Below are 19,443 nucleotides of genomic sequence, written 5' to 3'. Positions count from 1 at the left end.
GTCAAATGTAATATCATAGAGTTCTGATTGTAAGAAAGTACTTTTAACCTTTCCAACCAAACATAGACTAAACTTGTTACAAAACCATAACATTGGGTGCTACCAATATTTTGACTCCAATTCCATCAAGGGAAGAACTAATAAAGTCTACAAATGCAAGTAGATTTAGCACGGGGCAAAAAATTTGGCCAATGAGGGATGCTAGTGTACCAAGTGGAGAAAGGATAACAAACTAAACCATAGAGAATCAAATACTCTAAAATTATTGAATTAAAAAAGCTGCAAATGTACAACTATATTTATATGTGTGTGCATCTTCTGGAACTCATATACGTTATTTGGTCGAAATCAAGGTACCAAAATATAAAAAGCAAATTGAATAGTGTGGTTCATGACTCTTTGACAGCTGTTAGGCTTGTGGACAAACATGATTACGTAGTTTGATTAAGCTAACCATTATTTTCGTTGCAAAAATAAAGGGTTTTGATACGTGACGATTTATTTGGTCGCACACGTAAATGAAGGTTTTGAGTAAATTAAACACCATTTTGCAACTCGTGGTTAATAATATGCAATGCATTGACTAGAAAATTGCCTAATACATGGAGTATTAGGCACATGTATTTGTAGTATAATTCAAATAATCATAATCAAACAACGAGGTGTTCGAGTATGAATCTGACATGTCGCTCACCAATGTTGACGTAAATTATAAGTATTTCAATATGAGTGATTTTGTAGTATTATAAGTGTTTGGATAAGCACATATTAATTATTACGTGAACTAATTAATAAATTTACGAAAAACTAATTAAGATGGAGATTAGGACGTGTGGGAGACATAAAAAATTTGACCAAAACCTAGTTTACAACAAATGATCCGAAGGACGGGTAAAAACATAGAATTTGACATATCTTGTATGGAGAAAATGTCCACCCCCAATTACTCCTATCAATTTACCTCATACTTTAAACATTTTTTTTTTTTTTTTTAGAATGATTCAACAATTACCTGGTAATGTCCCCGAGAACCACAAGACTCGATTTCGGTTGAAATAATCTTATCAGCTAACCATTGGCATACGGATATTTCTCATGTTTGGATCTCACTACTTTACTGCTTGGTACTATATCCAAGCAACACTAAAGTTTACTTCCGATGTAATAGACTTATTGACTCACTCGTAAGTGCCAATAAGTTGAGGTCGGTGATTAGTTGAGATTGCAATCTCACCACGTATATGGCAAACATCACACAAGTTGATTTCGGATGAAATAGACTTATCAACTAATATACTAGCATTTGTTTATGTTATTTAGATTTCATAGCTACTTCTTCTAACAAACATAAGTATGTAATAAATTCAACTTACGATCTCAACTAATCATTGACGATCTAAATTATTTGTGCACTTTTAAACTAAACGAAGTAACAAACCAACCAAAATTGATTAGTAGATAATAACAAGTAAAAAGAGAAAAACTTCACATTAATCACAACTAATCACACCATCCTTTTTGGTCAAAAGGAAAATCCCAACTTATATTTTCGACCATAAAACTACCATTTTGCCAGCTCTCTCCTCTATTTTATTTTATTTATTTATTTATTTTTTTGATATGAACAAAACCTCGGTCGTAAGCCTATGTGGCGCCACGTTTTGCGTGAACGTTTCTAAATTCCTAGCTGTGCCATCCAGCTTTTTGGGGCACCCAAAAAAATAGTAACTATTATCCAGTGCAGCCAACCCTAGTCTTGATCCATGGGCTCCGAAGATAACGACGCCTCTCTAGCTTCCACGTGTTCGTTACGCCACTCCACCTCGCGAGTCCACACAAACACCAGTCAACATCCATCAGCTAACTAAAGTCATCCAATCCGACCGTCAGAAGTCGATAAGGTCGCGTCGCTGGAAGCGAACCATCCACGTGTACGGTGATTGATCCACCAACCCCTGATCTTATCACCCGTGAACGCGGCTGCATTTCGCCGCATACGAGAAACTTGAACGAGCGAGATAAACTCGGGAGTACGCATAAAAAGAATATGCCCAGAACGTAAGGCATAAGTTCATCGGGACCGTGCAAATCGGAATTTCTCCCGATTTGTAATCTCGTGACTCGTAAAAAACTCGTGAGGGTTTAAAAAAATCGTGGTCGTCCCGTTAATTGGGACACCTATATAAAGAACCAGATGCCTTCGTCGTTGATGCGCTCAATAACCATTACAAAGCTTCAATAGCTCTCTCTCTATAATTCTCGCTATTTTCTCTCTAGATTATTACAATGGCGTTCAAGAAACCCCTAGCCGAGCGCCTGTTCAACATCTCTAAGGCGTCGACCCAAACCCTCAGAAACTGCCGGATTTCGTCGTCCGCGGTCCACACCCGACCCGCTCCCAAGCCCCGCGAGACCAGAATCGCCCCCGACCCTGGGGACAATGCCATTTTCCGGAGGTTCCTCCACAAAAGATCGTCGGCGGGGAATTTCCAGAAGCAGGAGATCTGGTCTTTGCCGATGGGGGCAAACCTGATGGAGAAACTCAAAGTCGTGGCCATTGGCCGGGACCGGATCCGACTGGACGGTTTGGCCCCGCCGGAACCCGAGTCGAAGAGCCCGCCGATGGAGAAATCGGGATTGACGACGGAGGAAACTAAGAAACTGCTGAGGGTGGGCCAGCTGGAAGCTGTGAAATCGAAGCTTCGAGAAGTCCAGAAAGGCTGGGTATCGTATCCGGAGTTTGTTGGCATCTGCCGGGAAGGTTGTGCGGATCCGGATATGGGTCTCGGGTTTGCGAAATCGTTGGACGAAAACGGTTCCGTGATCGTATTGGGAAATTCCGTTTGCTTGAGGCCTGAACAGGTAAAATTAATATCTTAATTCATTAATCCAAATTAAATATCGTTAATTAGTTTATTCGAATTTAAATGAATTATTGTTGTTGTTACGTTTAAAATTTTGTGGTGTTTTCAGATAATTGTTGTGATGGGTCTTGGTCGGTTGGCCGAGAGGGTAGAATTAAATTTACGATAAGTGAATTTATTTTACTGTGATATGGGAAATGCCGAAAACTGATATAGTTTTTTATGATTATTTTGTTTTCTTCAACAGGCAGAGACCTAAAACGTGAAAAGGGTGTCAGTCTTTCACCGTGGCAGATTTTTGTTTTTCACCCTTGGGGCTGTTAAAATCCCATTTCATACCTACACTGTTTCGGGAGACTACAGTGAATTAAAAAAATTTAAATTAACAAAAAAGAAAACAAGCAAAATTACATTTTTGTTGGGTGGGTTGTTCTTGATGGACCTAGAAATTTAGGAAATTTCATTGGATGTCATTACTATGGAAGATTAGCGAAAATTCTATTATGCTCTGCGGTATCTTATAGGTTAGGATATAGATGAAAAATAGAAGGAAATTAAAAAAAAAAAAAAAAAAAAGAAATAGTTTCCTCCAATGAGAAATTTAGTGGGTGTTAGTGTCTTGGTTGGCATAAAGTTTTTTCTCTTTTCTGGGGGTGGTGGTAATGAGAAATTTAGGAAATTTCATCGGATGTCATTACTATGGGAGATTAGCGAAAATTCTATTATACTCTGCTGTATCTTATAGGTTAGGGTATAGATGAAAATAGGAGGAAATTAAAAAAACAAAACAAAAAAGAGAAATAGTTTCCTCAAATGAGAAATTTAGTGGGTGTTAGTGTCTTGGTTGGCGTAAAGTGATTTTAAATAAGTGCTTTTATGAAGTAATGATGGCTTGCAGATTTACTTCTTGGATTTGCTTTTTGTTTATGGATTTGCATTTGGCATGCATACCTAATTAGGTATGGGGTTATCCATTTTGTTCCCATATCTTTCTCTATCTTTTTGCTTGCATATCTTATCAACTTAATGGATCAGGCTACAATAAACCGGAGTATGTATGGCAATATTCCATCAGTTAGAGCCGTTAGATCTAATTCCGGTGCATTGGAGAAAAATTCCAACTTAACATACTTTGAAATATTGTTTTAAAAAAATTTCCCTCTTTATTTATTTATTTATTTTTTTGAAGAAATTAGTATAACACATAGAAGTTTTTGTGTTATTTTGATTATATTTTGAGCAGTGTTTTGTCCAAGTAATTTTTTTCGTGCAGATGTTTAGGATTAATTAGTAATAGGCTGAGCATGCTTTACCCAATTCTTTCAAACTGTTTGGTTACTGCAGATAGCCAAAGCAATCCAGGAACTAATTCCTATTCCAGGAACAACAACCAACTCCAATGATCCCAGGATTAGGGAATTGGAAGACATGGAGAGTCACAAGTTTGAGATAGACCGAAAGGCGGAGTCCCTTGTTCAAAAGGAGCTTTTGTGCGGTCTTGGCTATTTGGTTGTCTCCACAGCCGGATTCATGAGGCTCACATTCTGGGAACTCTCATGGGACGTCATGGAACCCATTTGCTTCTTCGTTACTTCAATGTACTTCATAGCCGGATACGCCTTCTTTCTCAGGACCCGGAAAGAGCCCTCTTTCGAAGGGTTTCGCCAGATTCGATTTGAGGCTAAGCAGAAGCGCCTCATGAAGCTTGAGAACTTCGATGTCGGAAGGTATGACGAGCTTCGTAAAGCATGTTGTCCCTACTCGTCGGCTTCATCAGAAATGACCCTGTCAACTGCTTTTGATGGGCCAAAGAGGATGCAATTTGGTTCAGTACATAGTTAAATGAAAAATACATAAGCAACTGAACAAACAAATAACAATATGAATGATTGGAAAACCCCAATTTTGTTCTAACACCCCCCCTTCCCTTCCCCCACAGAATTTAACTTTACCAATTTAGTGACCGGCTTTATGTAAACAATGATGTGGAGAGTGTTTAGGTCTGTAGTTCTTGATCAGTTTACCCGAAATCATGATTTACAAGTTACAACTGTGAATTGAAGTTGTAATACTTTTATTTAATTTGCCTTTTTTTTTTCTTGGGTAGATTTAAAATGGGAAAGTAAAAGAAAAGCTCCACGTATCTAAACTTTGAAACTTAATCACCAAAAGCACTTCCACACATAGATAGTGTTAAAGAAGCGTTTTAATTTTTAATTTTAGGGGTGTATTCAATTGGGATTTTGAGGATTTTATTTTTTTTTAATGAATTTAGGGATATTCAATCAAGATTTTAAGATAGTTTATTAAAATCTTTAGAAATCCGGATGTATTCAATTAGAATTTTAATTTAAAGAATTTGGAAAAGTTGAGGAATTAGAGAGATTTTGGAATATATTTTAAGCATTCACAAATCTCACCTCTTCTCATGAGATTTTGAGGGAATTGAATTAAAATTTTACATAAAATCTCTGCAAATCAGTTAAATTCTATAAAAATTTATGGATTTATAAATCCATTAAAATATCTCAAATTCCCAATTGAATACACTCCATAATCTTTATTTTGAAGAATTGATATTAGGGAGTTTTAACGAAAAGCCCATAATATTATTCACTTTAACGAAAACCTACATTTTTACACTAAAAAGTCAATCATGATACTATTCACTTTACCCTGTATTTTGTCCTTATCGTTAACCCTCAAAGTTTTCAAATTATTTTCATTAGTTTTCCTTTGATATTATCTACAATGAAGGGGAGATTTAACCTCACAATTGGCTAATAATAATGTCGATCAAACTAGCATTTGTTAAGAATCGAAGTTAAGATTTCTCACTTACAAACGAAGATATTCACGATTATGAATTGCTTTTAACAATAGCCAAAAATTCAAAATACTTTTAAAATAAGAGCTATTTAAAATTTGATAATATTTGACAGAAAGTAAACCCCTTCATTACAAAAGTAATTTTTAGTGGAAATTAAAAAATTTGATAATGTTTGTATTTCTATCATAATCAGCAAAAGTTTATGAAGTTGGAAACTAAAAGCACTTTATACGTGAGCTTACGTGAGCCTGCCTAAATGCTATTATAGTTAAGCCTGTTTAGAAAGAGGTTTTTTTTTTTTTTTTTTTTTTTTTTTTTAATAGATTTTTTTAAATTTTTTTTAATCAAAAAACTTAATTGTTTAAGTCACTACGAAGTTGGAAATTAATTTTTTTTTCCAACTTTTACGATAATATATGAGGCTTAATGTTTACTACAATCATTTAAGCTCTTTTTTATGTGTGGAAAAAATCACTTTGGTACGAGAAAAAAAAAAGAAAGAAAAAAAATACACTGAAGTTATCTCAAATTTCCTCCTTGACAATCTTACTGGCTAAATTCCCTATACAATTTTGATTAAAGAAGCTAATTCATAATTTGAATGGTTATCTTTGTGTTCGAGATTTTAATTTCAATTCGTCTTCGTATAATTATGGTTAAATCCTTGTACTGAATAACATATGAATAAAAGAATAGGCATCCACTCCACTCTAAAATATTTCCAAAAGGAGAGAGGTCATTCAAATGTATCGGCTGCATGTGCTTTTAAGGAAAAAGAAAACGGAAACAAACAAAAAAAGTCTCAGTTAGCAACAGTTGCAGGCTGCTCTCGCCAACTAAGATTTTTTCCAGAAAAAACACCCAATTCAAAGAGAAATTCTAAGGGACGGTTTCTAGACCAACCTCTAAGGATCTAGATACCAAAATCTTTTCTCAACTTCAATCCCTAATTTGTAAGGTTTACAGAGTCGAACAACTTCCAACGAATGATTTAAATGAAATTCACGTTTTCGTCGTTGATTAAAAATCAATCGCACGCATCAGCAACCCTAACAAAATCAATCATTTTATACTAAAACGTTACTCTTCGTCCTACAAGCCGTTAAATAAAGGTGAGTTCGTTTTGAAATGACCGATTGCCATGCATCACCCTCTTGCCAATTTGATATGTGCCTTCCTGGTGACCGGGGAATTGCCCTTTGGCCAGGGGAGGTTTTATTTGGACAGGCCATGTCTTCATTGTCTTTAGCTTTTTTGATATGGGATTTGATCATGTCACATTTGGACTATATATCTATGAATGCATTGACTGATGAACCGTTCGGGTCCCAAATTTGATAATGACATACATGATATATGTTATGTGTTTACTGTTCTCGTTATTTCATGATCTAATTTTATAATATAATAAATAATAATAATACTGTGTAAGTTTTTTTTCTTACATAACATTATATTATTAGACAGAAACGTTCATAATGTAAACTACTCGATCCAAATTCACACTAGCCAAGACAAATGTCCCAAGTTCATGGGCCATGTTATGTTATTGGGGAGAAAAACTATTAGTTATCTTACATAGTACTTTTATCTATTTCTCCTCTCACATGATAATGAATTATGTGAGTAGAGAAATAAAGATAAAAAAAAATATGCACATAGCCACTTACGGTCTAGTGGTATTGGTATTCCTTTTGATTTGTAAGTAATAGGTTTTAGGTTCAGTTCTCGCCAAATGCGAATTTAAACCATATTATTGCTAGCTCATTATGAGGTTAAGCCCACCACTCTTCCCATTAATATAAATAATATCATTTTTTTTTTTAAATATGCACATATGATGACATTCAAGTGAAATTATTTTCAAGCAACCACCAGTAATGGAGAAAGTCGAGGAAGAATTTTAGTGGGAATTTTAGTGGCTGTAAACTTGACCAGAAAAAAAAAAAAAAAAAAAAAAAAAAAAAGCGAAATGTATACCATCATTAAATCCATGTCTTAATCACATAAAAGAAAAAAAAAATTACTTTGAACATTTTGTATGCAAACTTATGTACCTGTTCTACATTATCACTATCTCATTGTGAGGTTTGGCCTACATCCCCACCCCGTAGATAATTGTTAAAAAAAAAAAAAAAAAACTTATGCATTTGAAAACTACAAGTTTGTGTACGATTAGTTTATCTCTCTTTCTTAAACCAGAGATATGTAAACTTGTGTAACCTGGAGTAGTGAGAAGGGGAAGGGGCCGAGAGAAAAATTAAACCTTGAAAAGAATCTAAACGATTGATACCATGTAAAAAATTTCAACTAAAAAATTTCATTGATATGTGTAGAGTAGACTATATGCAAGTTATTGGAATACAAGTAACATTCCCATTTGACATAAGAATAATAAAAAGTTGTTTTGTCGACACCCCATTTAAAATTTTAATATTGAATATTAAAATATTATACTAAGATGACTATTTAGGCCCAAAATTTAAGACTTTGATTTCTTAACACACCCCACGAAACCAACGTGAATCAAAACTTACACCCCAAAAATATTTTTCTTGGAGCTCTCAAATTAATTTTACTCTCAGACTCGCGGTTTTTTATTTTTTATCTGTAACTAGTCCATAGTTTGAAACGAAACATCAAACTTGGCGGTCCAGAGACTCCAAAACCCTCGCATTAAAACTTAAAATAATTACAACTTAGTAGCCAAATTACTCATTTACATTTCCCACAAGGAGAATCCAAATCTGATTTCCCTTTCCTAAAAAGTTTCGGCAGCGTCCGATGCAGTAAGTGTGGTAGAGCACCAAGAAACATCCAAGGAGCTGGGGCACTCGTATTATTATGCTTACTGCCAGTATGGTGGGTGACAAAGTTCCGCAGACCGACCTCCTTAGTCCTATCCAGTTCTTGGCATTGTAGCCATTTAAATATGGTGCCTGCCACCGACTTAATATTTTTGCTTGCCATATGAAATTATTCCTTCAAAATAATATACGATTCTTCTGTTTGGATTTGCATAATGGCTGTCCATGGTTATCCTCACAAATGAGATACTCCCTCCCAAGATGCTCTCGAGAAATATAGTCCAATCCACAGTTGTCATGACATAGGCATGTGGGTGTAAGTTAGGTCTTCTTTTTCAATTCAATTTTAACCCCTGCTTTATGATAATTTATGTTGTTCTCCACAAACATGATTTTCCTCTTTATCGATAAGAAGTCATTCTTCTTTATTTAGATATAAGAATCGGATCCAAACATACATAATTTCTGAAAACACAAAAATTAAAAGTTTTAACACACTTTTCAGATTGTAACACAAGTTATGACTGTTTCCAAGTGTTTTTCTTCTTAACTGGTTTTCATCAAGAAAAATACTTGTACATGTTCACCGCATGGATGCCCCTACCCATCTACCCAACTTATGATTAACATATTTCTTCTATGCAAACATCATAATCAAAACTGTTCATTCTCTGTATCTTATTTTAAAGATAATTTTTAGAAAATAAAGTAACTTTTAATTTTGAACTCATTCAGTCATTCATTATGCATACAAAATAAATGGAACCCATCATGAAAATGGATGTTGTTATCAAACTCGATTTATTTGACAATATAGATGACTAAGCGAGATTCAAATTAAATGTTTTTTCGTTTCATAGGTGATTGTTTTAGATGACGGTAGACAACGAAAGGTTTCGATTATGATATTTGTACATCAAACTACGTTATTTACAAATTGGTGAACTAGTAGGTAATCTATGCATGATTTGTAGCCCTTTGTTTTCTCCTCCTTTTTCTTCACGTTCTACACGTTAAATTTATGTTCAACGAAGTGTGAAATTGTTTATGTGATGGTGCTATGACATGCAATATTAAGGGCCATATATGCCAACAAGGTTTTGTGGCAATGCAGCTAATGTTGAAGTGTCATTTATATTTTAGTCAACTTTATGCGGCCTTCAGGCCGTTTCCAATCGAAAGAAGGTTAAAGGGTCATGTTTAGCCCTATAGTCCTGCAACAAATTATTTTTAATGAACAGTGTCAGACCATATTTTATACCATTTCTAATCGAGTAGGGCAAAGGACCATAGGTCAAAACATAACCCTTGAACAAAAAACTCATCTCCAACCGAAGGAGGCTATTTTTTACCCCCTCAATAATTTATTATTTTAATTGAATTAAACTATCATATTAAAATAAGGTATTCGAACGTATTTTGAGTGCCACTTGTCATTAAATCCATAAGCCTCTGTATTGTAAAAAGTGCAAAGAATATTTTGTAGAAGATTAATTTCTTCAATTGATAGGAAGAGACTTTATACAAAGAGAGTACTTGCCGAAGAAGTAACCTATCCTACATTCTAGGGTTTACAGATAATCACAAATAAATTACAAACAATTTACAAGATAGTTTCCTAAAACTAAGCCAAGATATCAGGAATGATATCATTGACTTCTCAACACTCCCCCTCAAGTTGGAGAGTGAATATTGAGAACTTCCAACTTGTGAATGATCTTTGAGAAAGTTTCCTTCCCTAATGGCTTCGTGAGTACATCTGCAAGTTGATTGGAAGAAGGAACAAATCTCGTAACAACTGAACCGTCTTGTATCTTGTCCCGGATGAAGTGACAGTCCATTTCTATGTGCCTAGTTCTCTCATGAAAAACTGGGTTAGCAGCAATGTGAAGATCTGCTTTATTGTCACAATGGAGCAGAGCCGGTCTTTGATGCAGTATACCTAGATCTTTCAATAAATATCGTAGCCATGATAATTCACAACAAGTTCCAGCCATGGCTCCATACTCGGCCTCCGCTGATGATAAAGACACAGTTTTTTGTCTTTTTGACTTCCAAGAAATCAATGAAGAGCCCAAAAAAATACAATACCCCGTAGTTGATCTTTGTGTTGCTGGACAACCTGCCCAGTTCGAGTCACAATATGCATTTAAGGCCAAATCATTTTCAGAAGAGAAGAACAAACCTTGTCCAGGTGTATTTTTGATATATTTCAAAATCCGAAGGGCTGCTTCCATGTGTGGTGTGCGAGGCTCATGCATAAACCTACTCAACACATGCACGGAATAGGTTATATCCGGCCTAGTGATTGTTAGGTATATCAGATGCCCCACCAATCTTCTATATTGTGCCGGGTCTTTGAGAATTGCACCATTGTCTGATAACTTAAGATTTTGTTCCATGGGAAATTCAACGGGGCGAGCTCCCAAAAGACCTTCATCTTTTAATATTTCTAAAGCATACTTTCGTTGGGAAATAAAGACTCCTTTCTTAGAACATGATACTTCGATCCCAAGAAAGTACTTTAGATTGCCAAGATCTTTGATTTTAAAACGACCATTAAGGAACTGTTTTAGGGCATCGATAACATTCGAATCATTCCCTGTAATCAAAATATCATCAACATAAATTAGGAGGGCTGTAAAAGACTTGCCTTGTTTCCGGGTAAATAACGAGTAGTCAGCCTTGGATTGTTCAAAACCAGCGGATTGAATAGAGTCAGAAAACTTTGCAAACCATTGACAGGAAGCTTGTTTCAACCCATATAAAGACTTGCTGAGGCGACAAACCAAGTTCTCCCCCTGTCGCCGAAAACCTGGAGGAGGAGTCATATAAATTTCTTCATGAAGGTCACCATGAAGAAAAGCGTTGTTAACGTCTAACTGATGAAGAGACCACTGCCGTGAAGCAGCAAGAGCCAATAAACACCGAACAGTGACCATCTTGGCAGTAGGAGAAAACGTGTCATGGAAGTCAACACCTTCAAGCTGGGTATAGCCCTTGGCAACCAAACGTGCCTTATAGCGCTCAATGGAGCCATCAGAACGGTGCTTAATCTTGTAAACCCAACAGCAGCCAATGGGAGTTTTGCCACGGGGAAGGGAAGTAAGAGACCAAGTTTGGTTAGCTTCCAATGCCTCTAATTCAGAAGCCATGGCAGCTTGCCAATGAGGAAAACGAGCAGCTTCCTCGTAACTCCGGGGTTCAACCTGTTGAGTAATATGGGCAAGGAAAGATTGTTGTGCAGGTGAGAAACGATGGTAAGTAAGGTAATTAGCGAGTGGATACCGTGTACCTGGAGTGTGACCAGACGACGAAAACGATGGAGGATGTGGTTGGGTAAGCTTGAGAGTAGGACAATCATAATCACGTAACTTGGGTGGCGGAGAAGAATGACGGCTAGAGCGACGGAGCACCGGGGCAGGAGCAGGCGTTGACGTTGGGAGGTCAGGAACGGCAGATGCAGGAAGCGGTGCAGGAGGCGTGGGAGAGCCGGCATCAGCGGAAGGGGACGACTCAAGTGGAATCATAGGGTCGGGGGGTGACACGGGATCAGGTAAGTGAGGTGAAATAAGTGGGACAGGTTAAGACACAGGTTGAGGGGAAGAAGAAGGCGAGGTTTGATAAGGAAATATGTTTTCATGGAAGACAACATCACGACTAGTAAAGATTTGGTGAGTGGTGAGGTTATATAACTTGTAGGCTTTCTGACCAATAGGATATCCTATAAAAATGCATTTGTGGGCACGAGGAGAAAATTTGTGATTCACATTAACATCAATGGCAAAAGCAAGGCAACCAAAGACTCTAAGGTGTGAAAAAGTAGGAGGTGTAGAATATAAACGTTCAAAAGGCGTTTTCTTGGAAAGAATGGGTGTGGGAAGACGGTTAATGAGATGAACGGCTGTGAGCACACATTCACCCCAAAAATGGAGGGGAAGATTAGCTTGAAAACGCAAGGCACGAGCGGTTTCAAGTATATGGCGATGCTTGCATTCTACGACCCCATTTTGTTGAGGCGTATAAACGCAAGAATGTTGGTAAACCACTCCATGATCTTTAAAGAAGTCACGAAGAGAAAAAAATTCCCCACCATTGTCAACACGGATTTGACGAATAGAAGTGTTAAATTGAGTTTTGACAAATGAAAAAAAATTCTTGAGAATAGATTGTGTTTCATTTTTGTGTTGCATAAGGAAAATCCATGTGAAGCGAGAATAATCGTCTACAATGGTTAAAAAATACTTTGCTCGAGAAGTAGATGCAACTTTAAAGGGTCCCCAGATATCACAATGAATCAAAACAAAAGGTTTATTAGAAGAAATAGAATTAACATGAAAAGGTAATCGATGTTGCTTGGCTAAAGGGCAAACATCACAAGCATATTAAATGCAAAAGGGAAATGTAACAATTGTTTGGACATGAAATCTAAACGAGGGGCTGACAAGTGACCTAAACGCCGATGCCATAGCTCCGTAGGTGAAAGCACAAGGTTGCAGAATCGCCGAGGATGCTGAGATTGCGCAGGAGCCAAGGCCACCAAGTAGTACAACCCGCCTCTTCGCTTACCCAAACCAATCACCGTCCTCGTCGTTAGGTCCTGCATAACACACCAAGAAGGAAAGAAAGTTACTGAACAATGCAATCCACTCGTAATACGACTTACTGACATCAAATCTACTTTAAAGGTAGGCACACATAGCACATCTTGCAATCTAAAAGTAGAACTCAAAGGAATGTGACCGGTGGAAAGTATGCGGGATGTCTCTCCACTAGGTAACAAAACAGGTGACAGTTTCTTATTTTCAACACCATTAGTTAACAATTCTGGTGAGGAAGTGATATGATCCGTTGCACCACTATCGATTATCCATCGATGAAGATGCAAAGAGGGATTCGACAAACCTGTCTTGGCGGCATTGGCATTGGCCTGTGGCTGTTCATCACTACCCTGACCATTCATGATTTGAAGAATCTGTTGAAACTGGGCATCAGAGAGCCCAGACATAACGGACTGCATCTCCTCTTTGGTGGCTGCATTTTCCGAGACATGATTTGCCGAGGAAGAACCCCGCTCCGTCTTAGGACGATGGTTCCCTTTCTGTGGCTTAACCTTATGCAAACGGTGTCCTGGTGGATACCCATGAAGTTGATAGCAGGTATCAATGGTATGGTAGTCTTGATCACAATGAGTACAATGCAAGGGTTTGCGATTAGAAGATTTCGAACCACTGTGACGCACAGCCATGGCTGTTGTGCCTGTAGTAACTCGGGAAGAAGCAAGGCTTCTTTGCTTCTCCTCCTGGGAAATCGATGCATAGGCTTGACGAACAGTTGGAAGAGGATTCATCGACAGAAGCTGCCCTCGAACAGCACTATAGGAGTCGTTAAGTCCCATGAGAAACTGCATCAACTTGTTCCTCTCATTATGTGCTCCACAAGTGCAAGAAACGAAGTCACTGTAGGACGACAACTCATCCCATAAACTTTTCATCTTCGTATAATATGCAGCAATAGAGAGTTGATCTTGTGTAAGTGAAGCAATGTCCCGTTGTAGTTGAAAAATTCGAGGAGCATTATTTTGGCAATAGCGCTCACGTAATTCTTCCCAAATTGCATGAGCATCAGTCATATAAAGGATACTGTCAGCAATATCCGAGTCAATGGAATTAATAATCCATGCTACAATCATGTCGTTGCATCTCTGCCATGAAGCGTGATCGTCCGGCTTGGTCTTGACAGAAGGTTGAAGGACAGTGCCATCAACAAAACAAAGTTTGTTTTTGGCACTCACGAGACCAAGTTGAATAATTATCCCCATTCAAGGGCTTTGAAACCAGCATCATGGCTGGATGATCAGAATGATGAATAAAAAAAGGGTTGGAAACATTAGCCTTTGCATCGGAATTGCTTCCAGAAACAGCGTCGGTAGCCATGGCAAACGACGGAAAAGAACAGAGAAACAAAAGGCAGCGGAAGGAACTAAGTTTTCAGCCTAGCTCTCGATACCATGTAAAAAGTGCAAAGAATATTTTGCAGAAGATTAATTTCTTCAATTGATACTAAGAGACTTTATACAAAGAGAGTACTTGCCGAAGAAGTAACCTATCCTACATTCTAGGGTTTACAGATAATCACAAATAAATTACAAACAATTTACAAGATAGTTTCCTAAAACTAAGCCAAGATATCAGGAATGATATCATTGACTTCTCAACATGTATTTCTTATCTTTATATAATGAAAAGGATGTGAAAAATTGGTGAAGAATTGAAATAAAATGAGGTATGATAGTATGAAATGGTGAAAAAGATGTGAGAAATAGGGTAGAAATGGCTTAAGTATTTATATTTAATTTCGTATTAAAAAAAAAAAAAAGTCAAATCCAACAGTAACCTGACGTCAGCACGATGTGAGGTAACATGTGTTTGGGCTGGGCTATAGAGCTAGCTGGATGGCTGCTCTTTGCCGGCCCCTTGGCCGGTTGGGGCTCACGAGTCCTTTGGCCTAGCCCTCAGTTGGAGACAATTTTTATGTCAAAACGGGCTATTTTTTGGTCTATTACCTTTTTGCCAGATCAGTTGGGGATGGCCTCATATATTTGACAATGTTCCCTGCACTTGCAGTTGATGTCTTTCTTTACCATGTTCATGTTTGGCAGTTCAGAGGGATCAGAGGGATTGTGCCGGCCGAGATCTCTGCCATTAAAACAGACACGAAACCTTTGTTTAATTTCCTTGTTATTCGGCTGTCTCTGCTTTCTACCCTTACCATGCTAGAAGTAGGGTTTAAATGACTTACCTATTTAAAGTAAGATAAATGATTGGAACTTGTTCATAACAAAAGTAATGAAGCATGTAGTCTGGACCGTCGTTTCTCCATTGTACGAGCTCTCAAACTCGACTCCCGCATGTCACATTGATAAAAATAGTAAACAGAAAGTTATGGCTCCAATTCTTCCGTTAGACAAAAGATTTCTGTTTTCTTCAAGTTTTAGTGAGATGGTATGAATTTATTGTTATATGAACTTGAGGGAGGCTAAGGGCTCGTACCAGATGAGACTGTTTTTAAAGAAAACACTTCTATTTTGAAGCATTTTTATTTTTAAATTGCTTTTCATATATACATATTGAAATTTTTGTTGAAGATGCAAGGACTTACTAGAAAAGCACTTGAATTTGCTTCTTGATTATGGACTTCACCAGAAAGTGCTTCGACAAGTGCTTTCAAAATAATTTGTTGAATGTTGTTAGAAACATTTTTTAAATTTATTATCAAGAGGAATTTTCAGCCATTTTAAAAATAATTGAAATAAAGGGGCCCTAAAAAGTTGGAACTAAATCTATGGACGGTGAAGTTTTTTTTTTTTTTTTTTTTTTTTTCATACAACGATATAAAGGTGGGGGGGGGGGGGGGGGGGGCTAAGCTGCACAATAAGTCAACAATAATTTAGTATTAAAGTCGCATTAATCATACTTAAAACCTCTCACTTACAATTGAGAGAATTATTACTAGATTATAGTACAATTGCGAAATTTGATACAGAATAATGTGGAATTAGATATATGGTTGATTGGATTTGATAAAGGTTGGCAAGAAATACAAATTGGAGAGACTTTATTTAAGCCCAATATATTCAAAACACAAATACGATGTCCAACCCATTCATTTTACGCCCAAAATCAATCCTAAGGTTAAGCCCTATTTCTTCATTCAGATATGAACTTTCCCCATTCAAATAGCTTTCTTTTCGCCTTCTTATTTTATGCCATATTCTCCTCAGCTATGCAAAAGCATGCGTTCATATTTTTATGAAATTCCATGGTCTTGGTAACCTCATCTATGCAAAAGCATGCATTCATATATTAAGTCAAACTCAAATGCTCTACGTTAAATAAAATTTAGAGACCAAAATTATAAAAATTCAGGGACCAATTTAAAAGTTTAATCTTAATGGAAAATGATCATCGCCGGATCCTTTTTCGTTAGATACTATTTATATTTAATTTAAAATTTAAAATTTAAAATGATTTCTAACCTTACAATGTACGATGAACGATCACGAAATTTCCATACATTCATGTGGTCGGAGCCTCAGTCATTATTTTATTTTTGGTCCAACTTTTTCAACTACACCTTTTCATTACCGAGTAAGTCACTTGTCAATTCAGAGTGAAAGTTTAAGTAAATAGTAATACCAAGACAAAATGTAGGGGCATACAACGAAATAACTACTCAATTAATTAAACAATTTATGAAATTCCATGGGCTTGGTAACCTCAGCATCTCAAACAAATCAAAATGTAAATGTAACTTTTTCTCTCAGTTTCTGTGCCATCTCTCACCTGAAGCTCTGATCGATACATGTTTATTAACATGGGAACATTCGCAGCGAAATTGCTCGCTATCATGGACTCAAAAACTTGAGGTCGAAGTATGAATTATTGCATATGACATCCTTCACATCCTCATCCTCATCTAGTCCAATCTCCAATTTAAAGTGACCTTGCACCAAATTGATTTGGAATTTAACACATGGATAAGAGGACATTGTAGTAATGGTCCATCGACTTTAACTGAATTTGAGCAAAGGTTCTTCAACTAAAAATTTATGACCATTGGTCTCTTAACTCATCAAAACGTGCAACTATGATCATTTTCGTCAACTTCATTAGAATGTATGTTAAAATGAGTTACGTGCCACGCACATGAGGATAATATTTTGCATTCATGATCTTTGGAGGATGTTAAAGAAAATGAACAGTTCCGATTATAATGTTTTTAGGATAAAAGTACTTTAATCATAAGTTGATGGACAAGTAGGAAAGAATAGATGCATTATCCATGTATTAAATTTTATATCAATGTGGTACAAAGTCTCTTTAAATTAGAGTTTGGACTTGATCAGGATGTGAAGGATATCATATGCTGTACTTTGTGAGTCCTTCATGAAAGCGAGCTGTTACGTTGTGAATATTCCCTTGTTGACAAACATGTATCGATCATTGGTTCAGATGGGAGATGGCGCAGAAAAAAAAAAAATGAGAGATTTAATTGTAAGTGGAGATTGTTTTAGTTATTCATACGTTATTGTGAGTGGAGGGACACGTAAATTTCCTTATTCTATATCCAAACTCCCGCCTTTGAGATTGACTATCAGGATAATACTTGCGTATTCCTCCATGAGGAGACTTACTTGTCTCTCCACTAATGAATAACAAATATTTACAGTCCGAATACTATAACGGAATTATTCGTTCTTTTCATTATCATCATCTAAAGATCAAATATGCAAAAAAAATTATTCAATTTGGAGATCTAGATCAAATATGCGAAAAATTGTTCAATTTGAAGATCTTTTTGTCATCTATATGCATAAAACAAATGGACAGTTTATCATGAGAATATTATTTGCCACCAAAATTGTTGATTGGTTTAACACATATGAATGATTAAACGATTTTCAAAATTAAATAATTTTTTGTGTACATAATTTTTAGATGATGATAAAGAGAATAAATGGTTCCGATTATAATGTTCGGACAATTAAAAATCGTTAACCATAACTGAAAAATAAGTCCCATTATAAGGGCATGCATTATCCAACGCAATATGGTCTAAAATGACTACTAGCTAATAACGAAGACATAACTAATGGAGCTCTCGCAATCATGAATTTGGGTAGGCCTAATCAAAATATATAGTTATACAACAAGTATATATGACTCGACTTACATCGCACCAGCCCAAATACAAAATAAAACTAAGTTATCTGTACAATGCGTTGTACTCAAAACTTTGATAATTTAGTAATTAGCATTATGATTTAGTTGTTTTCGTTAAGAGATTTCAACTTCGACTCACACAAATAATGAATTCAATATTTCACTGTTAGTGTTTGTTCATTGTGTGGTTTAAGTCGGATTTCCCCCACTCAAATAGTAGTAGACCATTGTATAGAAAAGCACAAATAGCTTAATGATTGTCTAACAAGGCTTATAAAAGGATCACCAGATCGGGGCTTTTGATTAATCATGCACGTACCAGATTGTCTAACAAGGAAGAGGTGCAGGTCCCTTTACATAAACGCTATTTTGTTATTAATTTTTTTTGCTAATCTATTAATCTTGAATTATATTTGTTTTGTGTGACAACGATATTCGAAATTACTTTAATTTTCAAGAAAAGAATATCAAGCTTAGAATAAAGATACAATAATACTAATTTGGCCAAAAAATCTAATCCACGTATGTGTGCGTAGATAAAATTTGTTTGTGATGGGTTTCATACGCGCCATAATTTGTCTCCAGCCTATTTAAGTTTAGCACATATCTTACTATGAAGTATGAACTAGGATATATTCAATCGATGATGCCAATTTGCCAAATCAATTCAATCAGTATTACAAAATTATACGCATTAGAAGATATCATCGGTCTTACACTACTATAAAATTATTTATAACTGGTGGTCCAAAAATCGACAAAAAACGTATATTACTGTTGGATTTTAAGCAAAATTCGACAAAAAATGGATGCAGTGGCGGATATAATAAGGTCATCTCCAACCGAAGGGTCCAGAGGGGCAGAGGGTTGAAAATAGCCCGAAAACCGTCTCCAACCTAGGGCTAGACCAGAGGGCTCTGGAATCTGAGAGGGCCCCACGTAATCGGAGAGGGCTAGAGGGCTAGCCGTTGCATTTGAATTTTTTTTTTATTATTATTTTTTATTTACAAAATTTTTCCTATAACTTCTATTTTTAATATTTTTTTAATTCTATTTTTTCCTATAACTTTTATTTTACAAAATTTGTTTCATTTTTTTTTTAAATTCCATTTTTTCCTATAACTTCTATTTCACATAGTTGCTTTATTTTATTTTAAATTCTATTTTTATCCTATAACTTCTATTTCACAAAATTTGTTTCATATTTATTTTAAATT

At 36.1% G+C, this 19,443-nt stretch overlaps 1 protein-coding gene and 1 pseudogene across 1 annotated transcript; one reads left to right on the top strand and one right to left on the bottom strand.

Moving 5' to 3' along the window:
* Positions 1-2,193: 2,193 nt before the first annotated feature.
* Positions 2,194-4,946, top strand: LOC137714751 (calcium uniporter protein 3, mitochondrial-like). Its single transcript, XM_068453890.2, has 2 exons — positions 2,194-2,862; positions 4,209-4,946. Exons 1-2 carry the CDS (start codon positions 2,287-2,289, stop codon positions 4,704-4,706), a joined length of 1,074 nt encoding a protein of 357 aa, XP_068309991.2. The 5' UTR covers positions 2,194-2,286; the 3' UTR covers positions 4,707-4,946.
* Positions 4,947-10,174: 5,228 nt separating this feature from the next.
* On the bottom strand, positions 10,175-14,437 carry LOC137710008 (uncharacterized; annotated as a pseudogene).
* Positions 14,438-19,443: the final 5,006 nt, after the last annotated feature.

The sequence above is a fragment of the Pyrus communis genome, chromosome 15, assembly GCF_041283825.1.
Source record: "Pyrus communis isolate YQ-2024b chromosome 15, ASM4128382v1, whole genome shotgun sequence".
Classification (NCBI taxonomy): domain Eukaryota; kingdom Viridiplantae; phylum Streptophyta; class Magnoliopsida; order Rosales; family Rosaceae; genus Pyrus; species Pyrus communis.
The sequence above is the reverse complement of the archived record's forward strand: the minus strand, read 5'-3'. Positions and strand labels throughout refer to the sequence as shown.

What these genes read in the sequence shown, in the direction of transcription:
- LOC137714751 (XM_068453890.2), top strand. Translation starts at nt 2,287, where the DNA reads ATGGCGTTCAAGAAACCCCTAGCCGAGCGCCTGTTCAACATCTCTAAG. An exon ending in TTTGCTTGAGGCCTGAACAG is followed by an intron (nt 2,863 to 4,208) that starts GTAAAATTAATA and finishes TGGTTACTGCAG; the next exon opens with ATAGCCAAAGCAATCCAGGA.